This window comes from Sesamum indicum, linkage group LG12 (assembly GCF_026168435.1).
Source record: "Sesamum indicum cultivar Baizhima isolate 11 linkage group LG12, ASM2616843v1, whole genome shotgun sequence".
Classification (NCBI taxonomy): domain Eukaryota; kingdom Viridiplantae; phylum Streptophyta; class Magnoliopsida; order Lamiales; family Pedaliaceae; genus Sesamum; species Sesamum indicum.
In genome coordinates, this window is record NC_142668.1 from 13114369 (window position 1) to 13127931 (window position 13563).

Consider the following 13563-nt stretch of genomic DNA (forward strand, 5'->3'; position numbering starts at 1 on the left):
TGGCTCTCACAAGCAATGGTCAACTTCTCAAAATTACAGTCGATTTCCGAACTTTCACGGGTCATAACCACCAACTATGTTTTTAATTACTACTTATTTTTCTGCTAATGAACTCTATAGAATTGGTGCCAAAATAGGACACGCCGTCTAAATATTGTCAGAGACTTGACTAAAACACGATATGAAATTGGTTTTTGTATCTTCATTGACATTTGTACTCCTACTTTCAATATATTCATCTTCATTTTTCTTTTTTCTAGTCTTTGAAGCTTAAATTAACGAGACGTGTACGAAATCATAAGATTTGATCCCAAGAAATTGGATCGTGTGGTTGAGAAAGCATACACAATACATGACGTGAGTTTAGACACAAGTTCTTCTTTCCTAAATTACGGAGTCCAATCACAAAAATTCTTTTGAATTTCATATTTTAATTTTGAAAAGTAAATTTTACAACTTAGCTTGATAGAAACGTATGTTGCATAAAGCTATGTACCTAATAAGAAAATGGATGATGGTCAAAATAAAATGCAAAAACCAACGATTATTTGACTGAACTGACACCACCATTTTCTCAACGTTTTTCCGCTCACCCCAACATTGTATTATTGAAAAAGAAATTACAGTACGCTGAGCATTGCAAACTCTTGGTCAAAACATAATAATAAGTGCATCAAACACGTGTCAATAGAACCATTGGTCCTCCAAACAAAAGCGTGTCTTTATCCACCACACATAGACATTGTCCCGCTGCTTGACAAACTTAAATCCAAAATGCAAAAATATCATATTAGAAATAAAGAAATCTACATGCACGTAGTCATGGCCTCCTTATATTGACCTTAGAATTGTACCGAGTTTCACATGGAATAATTCAATGCCATTGCAATCGGGCAGTTAGCCGTTGCAAGCGTATATATAAAGCATTCCCACCCGACACAACCAAACAGCTTCGTCTCAAAGAAACAAGTCGCAAAGGAGAAGATCGAGAGAGAAAACAAACAACGCAGTAACAACACCCAGAGATCAAGAACATGGCTATGCCTTTGTTCAATATCTGGGGCTGCTTCTCGGAGCAATCGGAGAGGAGCAGGTACGTCTGTGAAGGCGATGTATGTTATCTACGTGGTTCAAAGGAATCACAGAGTTCCAATTCGAAGAAGAATGAACACAAATACAACATTCGGATCCCGTTCTATCGGATTTCATCCAGAAAGTCTTCAAGTTGAATCCCTTCATGTGGGGTACTTATAGCTTTGGAGTAAGGCTAATTTTATGCTTTTGATCAATTATTGTATATTGCTCATGTGGAGCCTTTTTCTTGCCCGCGCATCGGGTCAGCCCCTTTGCATGTTAGCTTATTAGGGGCAATAATCTTTGTGTAGCTGGCTAGTGTAGATATCAAAAGATTAAAGGTCCGGGGAGGGATTAGAGAAAAACTCGAATTCTTTAGGTATTTTAGTGCATGATGATATCCACCTAGATGCACGTGATGGGATATCTTGCTTAGACAATCTTGTTGTTTGAGCTGCAAACCTAGATGTTCTGTAAGTTTTAAGGTTTTTATGTTTTAGTGACTGTAAATTTTCTGTTTAGACCCCCTTTCAGATGGTATAAAAGTTTCCCCGTATCTCGTGGAAATTCTTTTTTCTCTCTTCTTATCTTCTGTTTTGGAATCACGGGCTTATGACAAAAGTCCATTCAGATATATTGAGGATATTGAAAGCAGAAGCATGATTTAACATCGAAAAGTTTCTGCTCTATGTGCCTTTTGCCTCTACAAAACTTTCTTCATGAGAAAATGCAGTTGACCCGAATTAACAAATTGAGTGGTGATATGAACTTCTCTATGCATACCGCGTCTAGTAAAAGTTGTTTGCGTTTTGCCATCTTTTCTTTAGCTCTCAGCCACACTTATTTCGGAATAGAACCGACAACTAGATCAACTTTTGATGTGAAAGGCTGGAAAGTAGGGATGCATCTATCAAATTCCACTTTATGATGGTCCATACCGGCATGGCCGGCCGTTGTGCAGAATTAGCTACACGGGATCATGTTGGATGTTGCAACAGTTAGGTTGGCACATTTTCCTTTTGCAATATCTGTGTGTTTTAAATGAAAATATGAAAATAATTTCCCCTTCTTGAACATCATCCCTGATGCGAGTTTGTCGGAAGAATCAGAAAGCTTCTGAAAGGAAAATCAAGAGACATGTAAAGAGGACTGCTTGTTGAGTATCATAAGTAAATTGAGAGAAAGACGATCATTTTCATAAGGTGATAAATTGCTCTCCTGCTTGAGACTTTAGCTTTCGACCAGAAACATGTGTGTGCTGTATTACTCATAATTCTCTGTCAAGAAAGAAGACAAAAAGGAATGGTTTCTTACAACTAATGATTTTTGTCCACCATCATTTCTGTCTGATGCCTACTTTAAATCCAATCAAGTAACAAGATAACCCTTACATAAGACTAGGGCCACATATCAGTATAAATGTTCTCATTTGGTCAGTCAGCAAACCAGAAAACATACTCACAATACCCTGAATCCCAATTGCCGCCCCCCCCCCCCCCCCCCCCAAATAATTGGACAGAGAAACTTGATCTAGTGTACTGAAGACATGATTCTCAGATGCAATTCATGACGGCAGATTTGACTTATGCACCAAACTGCTTCTATCTGACTGCCATGCCAATTACAACAATCTTCTTTTTCTCTAAATAAACTGTCTCAGAGTTGGAGAGCCAAATCAGGCTGCTGAGGATCAACCAGGACACCTGATGGAGGCTTTCGAGGAGACCCTGATTGGGAACCAATATTTAAGTCGGGAGCAAAATGCATCTGTGGGCTGAGATTTTGCCAAGTAGACTGCAGCTGGAACCTGGATAAATGAGCACTGGCTAGTTGCGGACAAACCATTGGTTGGTTGTGAAACTGTATCCCATTGCCTACTCTTATAGGTACTGGGCCTTGTGGTACAAAAGCATGACGAGATGGAGTTTTCCTGTCTGGTTGAACATGCATTCCTCGAGAAGCAGGAAACTCTCCATGAAATTGTGCTACTTGTGAGTGGATATCACGAGTTGAATTGCACAAGGAATCAGCATATATCTGGTCCTTCTCTAGATTTGCATTTGGCCCAGCTGGTCTAAATCCTCCGGCTCCTACAGACATCCATGCACGCGCAGCAGCTACAGCAGCAATGCTTGAGTCATTGCTGCTAGGGGATGGAGCTGAAGATAAAACTTGAGGAGCCCCAGTCGATAACTGATTTGAGGATAGTCTTTGATTCTGAGCTTTTTCAGCCAACATCCTCATCAACTGGACAGGATCACCCAGACCCTGCCCCTGCTGATGGGCTGATTTCGCCGAACCAAATGATGAACTGTCTAACGTATTACTATCCCATCCATTATCAACAACCCTTCCATTAGGCAGTCCTCCAATACTGGGTCCAATATTATCAGGCCTTCCAGAAGCTTCAGATGGAAAAAGGTTAATGTCCCTTGAAGTGAATTTCGTGAACATGGAAGTTTCCATTCCAGAACTCTTGGAAATTTGTCGGTGGCCAATGAGTTCAGCTGCATTTTTACTGAATGAGGGTGGACCTGTCGATTGAAACTGCTTCAAAACCTTCTCATCAGTCTCAACAGAAGTCCTAGAGTGTGAATATTGATGCTGGTTACTGGGATTAGCAGAATACCCAGGGTTCATCCCAGGTGATGAAAAGAAAGATGGTTTTGTTTCTGATACACTCATTGTAATCAGGTGCTCCTTGACTGGAAGAGTGGTGGTGATACTAGGAGCAGGGGAACTGACACCAGCAGGACCAATAAATGGGGATTTATTTTCCAAAACCGGCCTACTACCTGGGCTTTCCTCGGAAGACACTGTGACCATAGGGACATCCTCGAACTTCCGAGGATCAGCATCAGGCTGTACCTTCGCCAAAAAAGGCGGTTCCTTCACAGTGCAATTTTGTAGCATTAATACAGGAGTTGGAAGTGGCTCATAGTCTCCCACCCACCCCCGACCAAACTTGAATCCTTGAGGGAGCGCTTGTTCAATTCTCTTGGAAGTAACTTTCCAGGCAACAGATCCAAATGTTGTAGCAAAACGAGCCAAGCTCCTAGCATATGAATTATCCGAAAAAAGCCCTACCTGGTCGAGAAAAAGTGGGACTAAGTCGGTACAAATAATAATGACAAATGAAGAAGCATAAGATACAAATCTATAAGAGGCATACAGGAATCAATTGCTTGCTTTCTCCCTCAAAAGTTGACAAGATAGATTCCGAGGTGGTCACAGGGGAAGAGAGCAAGGTGCTATATGTGGCACGACGGTTTTCATCGTGCAGAAATGATTTCCTACCAAACCTAGAAACCGGACCCTTAACTGCAAGTAGAAGGTTGAGTAGTCAGAAGACAGCATCATATGCCAGGATAGATGAACTACACAAGATTCTATATGCTGAAATCACCACCTTTGTTTCCCAGGTGGGTACAACAAGTACAATGCAAGAATGATAAATGTTTTCCTTTCAAGATGCAGACATATGAAGGCGGATAAATAAAAGAATGCACAATCAACTGGTATGAATCAGTTATTGGATCCAAAAGAATAATTGGAAGTGTACCGACATTGTCCGGAGGCAACAGAGATTTTTTGCGTCAGTTATGCAGCAGATAAACCAGTCAAATGTTGTCAAATAATAAGGTCCATGAGTTACCTGGCAATGATTCTTCTCCCTTGTATAAATTGTTGTCATTCGATAAATGATTTCCTTCAGCAAGCACATCGATATTACGAGGTCTCTCGCATCCAACAGACTGGAGGGCATCTGAAGCATTATGGATATCAACTGTTGTTGCATGAATGACTCCTGATGAGAAATCAGAGCTAAGAGATTCTTGGATGGTCCGGCTCACAGACTTTTTTATTTGCCTTATCAAAGTAGAGCTAGATCTCATCTTCTGATCAGGCTTGACATCTTTTTCTGAGCATTCAGCATTCAACCTTATCTTATGAAATTCTTTTATGGCCAATTCTTTGATGCTGCGTGCCTTTTCAATGATAAAGGTGAACCAACAGTTGTCCCAAAAGAGTTAAAATAACAAGTTGAAAAAGTGCAGCCCCTTTACCTGCTTGTGGTATATGGTATCCGGTGCATTGTATTGCATTGCATTTGAGCAAATGAGAAAAACATCACTCTGCATGATAGCAAAACAGAATTACATGCAGAATAGGAAAACAAAATATGCATAATTCTAACATCGATAACAAACTCAAAAGCAAACGTAAAATCTAGAGTTCTGGTCACTGGTCAGTAATAGCCACCGACTGACAGAAAAAAAAAAAAAAAAAAGCAGCATATTAAAATTTAAAAAAAGAAAAACAAAAGACAAAGCAGAAATACCTCAGAAGGATATCCTTTCTTGGACCAAAGTAAAGGACACAAAAGGGAGCAGACACTCACCTCAAACTGTTCCAAAGTTGCATATGATCCATTTCCAAGCTTGCTCCTTACAGTGGCAAAGTCCATTGGGTGCTTTATGACATCATGGTAATCTGGAAGCTACACCAACAATAGAAACTAACTAGTTTGAAATTCCTCAGCACAGACGCCTGATACAAACCAAACATTCGTAATAACTACCCACTTACCTCTTCAGGATCAACGGGTTCTGCATAAACACCATAAATATCTTTCCTGCTCAAACAGGACATTAAAGAAATTGACATTAAAAAGTGTCCCTCTCATGCAATCTCATTAATGTTACCAATAATGTCGAATTAGTCACATACTTCTGAAGTTTGTCCAAAATCAACTCCAACTCCAAAGCTTTCCTATCAGGCAATGGTATCCCAGATGGAAACTCTGTCGGTGCCCCTATTCAGACCAAACAAATTCAACAAACCCCATCATAAGTTTCACAAAATTGAGAATATACACTTGTCAGAAAACCGTAATAGAAGAGAAGCGCACCCGGAGGTGAATGTTCAGCTATGGGTTCCGCCTCTTTTAATCTAACCTGCCAAATCAGAAGGCATCATTAGACTTCCAAAAAAGCCGCCAAGAAATAGACAGCTGATAAAACCATAAGTAATAAATTAGTAAATAAATGCCAACCCACCCCCCCCCCCCCCGGGTAGCTTAGGAGAACAGAAGTCGGCGTGGGTGTAAGGTGATAGAAAATGAAGGCAGACAAACAACATGCGCGAGTGAGTGGGAACATGAGCGTGTGTACAATATAATACATTTCTGTCTGTGGCACCACGACTGTAGTGTGTTCTAGAGAGAGAGAGAGAAAGGGGTGGGAGCCTGATCAGAGTCTGTGGGGGTTAGTTTTTCTTGACAGTTAACCGACCGTTACGTATATATACATCAACATAAACACATTTCTCCCGACCACACAAACCACACGCACTGACCTATACACACACCACCTCTACATAAATCAAGACATTTTTGCTCCCTCTTATTGCCCAATTAAATTAATGAACTCCAATCCAACACAGCTTCACTTCATTTCCAGGCATTCTTGAATTCCCATTTTCGTCGTTTTCCATTTCTAGATCGAAACAACATAAACTGATAATCACCTCCTCATCGTTTTCGACACTATAGTTATCTTCGTCATTGACATCATCATTACCACCATCCATAACCTCGTCGATTTCTTCATCGATTTTCCGCTTTTTCAATGGCTCGCCACCGTCATCGGAGGAATTGGCTGACGTCGCGGGCGCATGGTCCACGCGCCGGGTCCGTCTCCGCTGAGGGGCTGTTGACTCAAGTTCACCGCCGCTCTGGAGTTTAAGAAGGTGCTTGAGTTTCTTCTCTCTGCGGTGCAGGTCCTCGTTTTCGAAGAGCTCGTCGTCATCAAAGTAGTCATCGAGGCCGAAGACGTACTTCACATTCCGCCGGCGATGACTACGGCGAAGGTCAGGCTCCGCCGCTGACGTCTCGATGGCCAGCGGATCCACCTTCGGTGGCCTCCCTTTCTTCTTCATCTGGGCCATCCTCAGGATATTTCTGCTCTCTCTCTCTCTCCACACTCTCTTAATCTCTTTCCCTCTGAAGAAGCAGAAAAACCCCCACTTTCCCCACTTTCTCTCTCTATATTTCTATTTTATATTTTCTTTCTGTCTTTTTCTCTCACTCCATGGTTTGGAGACTGGTATGGTTCTACCTGGCTCTGCTTTTTCCTCTGTTTGTTGTCCAAACCTGGGTCTGGAGCTGAGGCTGGGAGAAAACCAGCGAAACGGCGTTAGTGGCTGAGAATGACGGCGTTTGGGTTGGGTGCCGCCTAACCTTTCGTCAACCTGCCGGGCTCAGACTTTTGCAGATATTTCTGTGCAAAGTCGCAGCGCGTGTTTGCAGTGCTCATCCTCTACGCGCCATTCCTTCTGTACCGTACGTACCCCTGATTATTTTTCTAACATTTGCTTTTTTTTTTTTTTACATGATGATAGTGCTCGATTATTCAAACTGCCTACGATGACGGCCATGCGGTTTCAACATTTTCAAACCAATTGTATGTCATTAGCGATTTTATCAAATAAATTTTGAAAATTAAAATCAAAAGTATGATTTAGTGTAGCTTTAGACGGTTCGATTTCGATGGTTTTAAACACTTGTAATAAAAACAAGACATTAAAATTAATAAAAAATAACAAGCTAACAATACATAATTAAAATAAAGATTAAATATATTTGCATTTCTGAATTATGCAATTTGTCTTATTTACACCCTTAAAGTATGAAATGTAACAATAAAACTATTGACAAAATAATTTGAAATTGATAAGACTAAAATGCCCTTTTCACTCACCCCTATACTTTTTTATTCTACTTCCTAAAATAAATTTTATTAAAATATCTCCCCTAAACTATTTTTAGTGATTTCAAATTTAACTCACATTTTATTTTAAAAATAATTTTTGTAATTTATAATTTTTTATAAATTATGAAACACAAAAAATATTTATAAGCTCAATATATGCAAATATATTTTATAAAGTAAAATAAATTATATTAAGAAGTACATGTAAATATGTGTCAATACATAATGCATATAATATTATAGAAAAAGTATGTTATATAATTTATAAATTTTATTCAAGTACATGTCTACATAATAAAAATGTATCACTTAAAAAAATATAAAATTTTATATATTAATTATATTATAGATATGCATATTTTACAGCATATATATATTCAATGAAATATTTTAAATTTTTATTGATAGTTAATTTTTTTAAAAAAAAAGTTCAATATACATAACAAATACTGTATAAGCAAAAATTATGTAAATTTTTACCAATTGTGTGAAAAGTATAAATATTATAAATTTATGGAGTTTATACAAATTCTATACTCAGTATAAAAATTATAAATTTTAGATAGTATTTATTTTAAATAAAAAAATTATAATAATTGAAACTATATTGAGGAGAATGATCGTAATAGAAATATTTTAAAGGTGTAAATAATTAAGGGCATTTTTATCATAAAAAATTTAGTGTATATTAGGAGCTATTTTATTACGTTTCATAGTCCAGGGGGTGTAAATGCACTTTATTCATAGTATAAAGATGCAAAGTGTATTTAACACTTGGAATAATTAAATCAAATACATAATAATTTAATGAGATACATATAGCTAAAATTTGAACAAAATGTAACAAATTAAAGTCCAACCCTCTGTCTACAGATAATTCTATAAAATTCTCTTTTAATTTTATACTGAGCTAATAATTGAAGGATATGGAAAGGTATGGGCCTGCGGCACCAATTTATAAGCCCAAATAAGGAAGTTGTAGTGGGCGAGGTAAGTCTGAGCCCAGTCCAACAAGCCCAATAGAGTGTCTTTAGCTTTTCGGAAACTATGGTTTTCTCAAGCTTTTTGTGTACAAGTTGATCAAGAATTGCTTCAAACAAGTTCATTTCATTTCATTACATGTGGCTAGGGGTGGCAAATGGGTGGGTTGGGTCGATTTTCAATCGGGTCCAAACGAATTAGTCCAATATTGGTTGAATTTGAAATGGATTTAAAATAACGAGTTGAAAATAGATCAGGGTTGCAAATGGGTCGGGTTGGATCAATGATATCTATTTATTATATTTAATGTTTACAAAATTCAAACTTATAGATAATAATAAGATGACAATATTTTAATCCAACATGCAATATAATATAATTAAATGATAATTATTCATTATTTACGGACTGTAATCAGGTTACATTAAATATTTATTTGTTAAATATAAAATAAAAAGCTCATAAAATATTACAAAATACCGTATTTTTCGAACCAAATCATGAAATGAATAACCGTGCAATCAATTTCTCTATAATTATTTCTAAAATTGAATTGTGGATTTTCAACCTCAATAATAATAGTACGTGTTAGTTCATTATAAAAATTTATTAAATATTGATACTTGATATGTTCATTGAAATTTACAATATAGTTGTATACTGTCAATTTATTAAAAAAAATAATGGTCACATATGAATTGCAAGTATCCTTCACTTTCCTTTAATTTTTTTTTCATTAATTCAATAATTTACTAAAAATATTTTGAGAATTTTGTTTCTTATAAAAAATATGAAAAGTTAGAAATGTAAAAGTATTTAGTAATATATCGTATAATTAAATTAATTTTAATGAACTTAAAATTCATCATCAACTCATATACATCATTAATATATTTAAAATTTATATTTAACTCACTTAAAACTCATCACCGACCAAAAAATATATAACACATGAAGCGTGTTATAACAATTTTCTGAATTTCTTCTCTATTAAGATTTAATACTGAGATTTAAATGATTGGGAGAGAGAGAGAGAGAAAGAGTTGATAAGAGCAGGCAAATAAAGGGGAGTGATGTGCATGTTGTTGGTGGATGACTGATGACTGATGACTGTATGAGCTTCTCATAGACCAGCGGATCACACAAAATGGAATAATGGCTTCAAGTGCGATCGATCTACTTTCACATATTTCCACTATCTTTCTTTTTTTTTTTTTTTCTTCTTTAAGATAAATATTCTATATTTAATTAATTCAAACTTATAATTTTAAATTTATTTGTAAAACTTCAATCTTAACTTGAACTAATAAATTAAAAATATTATTGCACTATCTTTCACATATATGTATATATATTAATGATGTGTAAACTCTCTAATAGCTTCCACTTAAAGTATATATACGGATGGTCAAATCGAGCTTGGGCTACTGACGTCTTATGGCTGCTTCCAAATGAAGAGGCAAACATTATATTTCTATGGCCTACCGCGCTCTTTTGGCCTCGTGTGTGTACCATATATGGCGTGAGCGTAATATTAGGCGATTTGATATAATACATAGAGATACACGCACTGTGGGTGCGTTAGTGATTCGAGATGTGCAGCAGAGGATTCTTAGTGTAGAATTACCTTGCTATTAGCACTTGTACACTTTACTGCTTATGGCGGATTCTTTGGCCTGTCGAGTAAATCGCTTAGATTAAGTAAGTTGTATTGTACTATCGTATTTATTTTTTTACTTAATGAAAATTATCTTTACAGAAAAAAAAAAAAAAGTATATATACAGACATGTGGCATGGCTATTTTCCGTCCATAAATAAGAAAAACGACTTACGAAAACTTAAAAATCTCGAAATAACTCACGTAGCTAAGCCTAAACACAATGAATCGACATATTGGGAATTTGGGTTTGGCCAATATTGATGTGTATGTTTGTCTCTTCTCATCATTCAAAATATCGGAAGTCGATGGACATATATAGGCCCAGAATGATATGAAAACACGATTACAAAAGCTGCTAGTGCGACTCCTTCCACTTATATGTATTCAACACCACACAAATATATTATCGATTGGTCAACACTTGTACAACTAATATTTCATTCACACACATACTCATATATACATACAACTTTCTCATCATAATTCTACATCATTTTCACATTGAATCCACTCTATATTAATGCTTGTAATTGAATATATATATATATATATTAATTAGTAAAATGCCATCAAACCCCATGGAATAATAGCCAACAAAAAAGCTTCCAAGTGGATCCATATCTTTTACAGTCACTCCCAGGAAAATTCAAGAATCAGCAAACAAACCAACTCAACAAATAAAAACGATTAAAAATTTCACAAGGAACAAAACGCGCTAAAACCTACTACTGCACTATACATTTATCACATTTTTCCATCCAACAATATAACAGAAACCCTCATCCAATACAATTTCACTGCAAAAAATCCCTTCACAACGCACACACATATGTAAAGGTCAAATATATATAGAGATGGGCGGACGAAGTTTCTCCATCGCAGCACACAAAACAAACTCAGCCCTCATCAATTTTTCTGCTCGTTCACATCTACTCATCATCACCCTTCACATTTCTCCATCCCCCAACATATATATAAACTACACACCCTACTTGTCTTAATTATTCCATCATCGCAGCATTCAAATTTCATCACACAATGGCTTCTTTCTTCATGATGCGATCATCTGCATCCTCGTTTTCTTGCTCTATTTTTCTCTCTTTTGTTCTGCTGTCTTTTTGTGCTGTTTCGAGGGCTCAAAGTAGTGTACCGGGTATGTACGTGTTTGGGGATTCGCTGGTGGACGTTGGCAACAATAACTACTTGGAACTTTCTATAATTAAAGCCGATTTTCCATACAACGGCATAGACTATCCGGGTGGCCAAGCAACCGGCAGGTTCTCCAATGGCAAAAATGCTGCTGATTTCTTAGGTATATATCATGCATCTACCTATTACGTACATGTATTTGTTTTAATTACTTACATGAGAATGAAATGATTAATGTATATGTGGTCCTAAAATATCTACTATCAATATTAATTAAACAACGACTTATAATATCATGACGTCCATTTATTAATTAATTTGCATGTGTGATTGAATTTGACAGCGGAGAAAGTGGGGTTAGCAAGTGCGCCGCCGTATCTGGGGCAGCCTAACGGTGTGTTTGTGAAAGGGGTGAGCTTTGCTTCGGGAGGAGCCGGAATCTTTAACACCACTGATGAAAGCCTCATCGTAAGTGAACTCAACTCAAATGGTTTGGATTTGTTGTTGTGTGAGTATTTACGTACAAAAATTCTTAATACGGAGTGCGGCCCACTTAATTTCCATGATATTCTTTTCATGAAGCTGGGTGGTGGACACGTAATTATTGATATTTTCCACAACTGCCAAATACTATTTATGATGAAATTCATGAAAACAATACAGAAAGATAGGAAATTGGACTTTAGTTTTAGGTACAGACAGACTATCTGTCAAGAGAGAAAAAGATGTTAAAATATGCGGTGAGCGTGGATCGAACACGCGACCTTCAGATCTTCAGTCTGACGCTCTCCCAACTGAGCTATCCCCGCTGCTTGTTTTTCTTACAAACGCAGAAGCATACAATTCCATTACCGCATCAACTGGGACATTTCTCCACCGTGCGTCAGAGACTAGCCAAAGAATTGGGATCTCATTTAGAGGACCACTTATCAAAGTCGCTCTTCCCCGTCGTTATTGGGAGTAACGACATTATCAACTATTTCAACACCGGGTCTGACGCTTCTCAGAAATACTCCCCTCAGGAGTATGTCACTCTAATGGTTTCCAACTTCAAAGAATTGCTCAAGGTACAATAGCATTTTACGTCATACACATGAAACATCAGACGCTCACTCCAAAACTATGATTCATATCTCTTTTACATGCATACCAAAAATTGAACTTCAATCACACACATTCTGATAAGACAATTAACAGCTTGAGTGATCCTTTTCAAACTCAGGGAATGTATGGTCTAGGAGCACGCAAATTTATAGTCACTGGGATAGCCCTGATCGGATGTGCGCCCAAGGTAAGATATCCCACCCCCACCGGTGAGTGCAACAAAGACGTAAATTACTGGGCCAAAAAATACAACGATGAGCTCACACTGATGCTGCATGAATTGAAATCGGAGCTCAAAGAATTCCAGTACTCGTATTTCGACACATACGGTGTCTTCACTGAGTTCATTCAGAATCCAGCAACTTACGGTACTAACTCAAACTTACTACAATGATCAGTTTATTGAAAATTGTCTAGCTTCCTTTTCCAGTTATGATAGAACGTTCTTTACATTGAGAATATGAATTGGGCTTCAGGGTTCAATGACACAAAATCCGCTTGCTGTGGACTGGGAAAATTGAGGGCCAAGTTTCCTTGCACGCCGCTTTCGCTGTTTTGTTCAGACAGAAGTGACCACCTTTTCTGGGATGTGTACCATCCTACAGAGGCAGCTGCTCGCATTTTCATTGATGTGCTTTGGAGAGGTTCAGGAAATTATACATTCCCCATGACCGTTGAGGAGCTGATTGCTATTTAATAATAGAACTAGGCAACACATTTTAAGTGAGAACATGTGCGATAGGTGCTTCTGAAATAGAAACAACTGGGAATTTCATTGAGTTTTCTACATTTGAAGTGTCTATATATATATATATATATGT

General features: G+C 37.2%; 2 protein-coding genes and 1 non-coding gene across 3 annotated transcripts; 1 reads left to right on the forward strand and 2 right to left on the reverse strand.

The window, feature by feature from the left end:
* Positions 1–2309: 2309 nt before the first annotated feature.
* Positions 2310–7568, reverse strand: LOC105174876 (uncharacterized). Its single transcript, XM_011097106.3, has 9 exons — positions 6604–7568; positions 5987–6032; positions 5806–5890; positions 5665–5710; positions 5477–5575; positions 5142–5210; positions 4730–5063; positions 4247–4395; positions 2310–4161 (listed from the first exon to the last, which is right to left on the reverse strand). The coding sequence occupies exons 1-9, from the start codon at positions 7021–7023 to the stop codon at positions 2731–2733; spliced, it is 2679 nt and encodes an 892-aa protein (XP_011095408.1). The 5' UTR covers positions 7024–7568; the 3' UTR covers positions 2310–2730.
* A 3688-nt stretch (positions 7569–11256) lies between these two features.
* LOC105174879 (GDSL-like Lipase/Acylhydrolase superfamily protein) lies at positions 11257–13529 on the forward strand. The gene is made up of 5 exons (XM_020698509.2): positions 11257–11801; positions 11982–12106; positions 12472–12705; positions 12861–13110; positions 13219–13529. The coding sequence occupies exons 1-5, from the start codon at positions 11528–11530 to the stop codon at positions 13437–13439; spliced, it is 1104 nt and encodes a 367-aa protein (XP_020554168.1). The 5' UTR covers positions 11257–11527; the 3' UTR covers positions 13440–13529.
* Positions 12375–12447, reverse strand: TRNAF-GAA (transfer RNA phenylalanine (anticodon GAA)). The gene has a single exon. It is a non-coding gene; the product is annotated as a tRNA-Phe (tRNA).
* Positions 13530–13563: the final 34 nt, after the last annotated feature.

What these genes read in the sequence shown, in the direction of transcription:
- LOC105174876 (XM_011097106.3), bottom strand. Translation starts at nt 7,023, where the DNA reads ATGGCCCAGATGAAGAAGAAAGGGAGGCCACCGAAGGTGGATCCGCTG. An exon ending in GTGTCGAAAACGATGAGGAG is followed by an intron (nt 6,033 to 6,603) that starts GTGATTATCAGT and finishes CTGATTTGGCAG; the next exon opens with GTTAGATTAAAAGAGGCGGA. An exon ending in GGGAGAAGAATCATTGCCAG is followed by an intron (nt 4,396 to 4,729) that starts GTAACTCATGGA and finishes TTCTACTTGCAG; the next exon opens with TTAAGGGTCCGGTTTCTAGG.
- LOC105174879 (XM_020698509.2), top strand. Translation starts at nt 11,528, where the DNA reads ATGGCTTCTTTCTTCATGATGCGATCATCTGCATCCTCGTTTTCTTGC. An exon ending in CCACTGATGAAAGCCTCATC is followed by an intron (nt 12,107 to 12,471) that starts GTAAGTGAACTC and finishes TTACAAACGCAG; the next exon opens with AAGCATACAATTCCATTACC. An exon ending in TCAGAATCCAGCAACTTACG is followed by an intron (nt 13,111 to 13,218) that starts GTACTAACTCAA and finishes ATTGGGCTTCAG; the next exon opens with GGTTCAATGACACAAAATCC.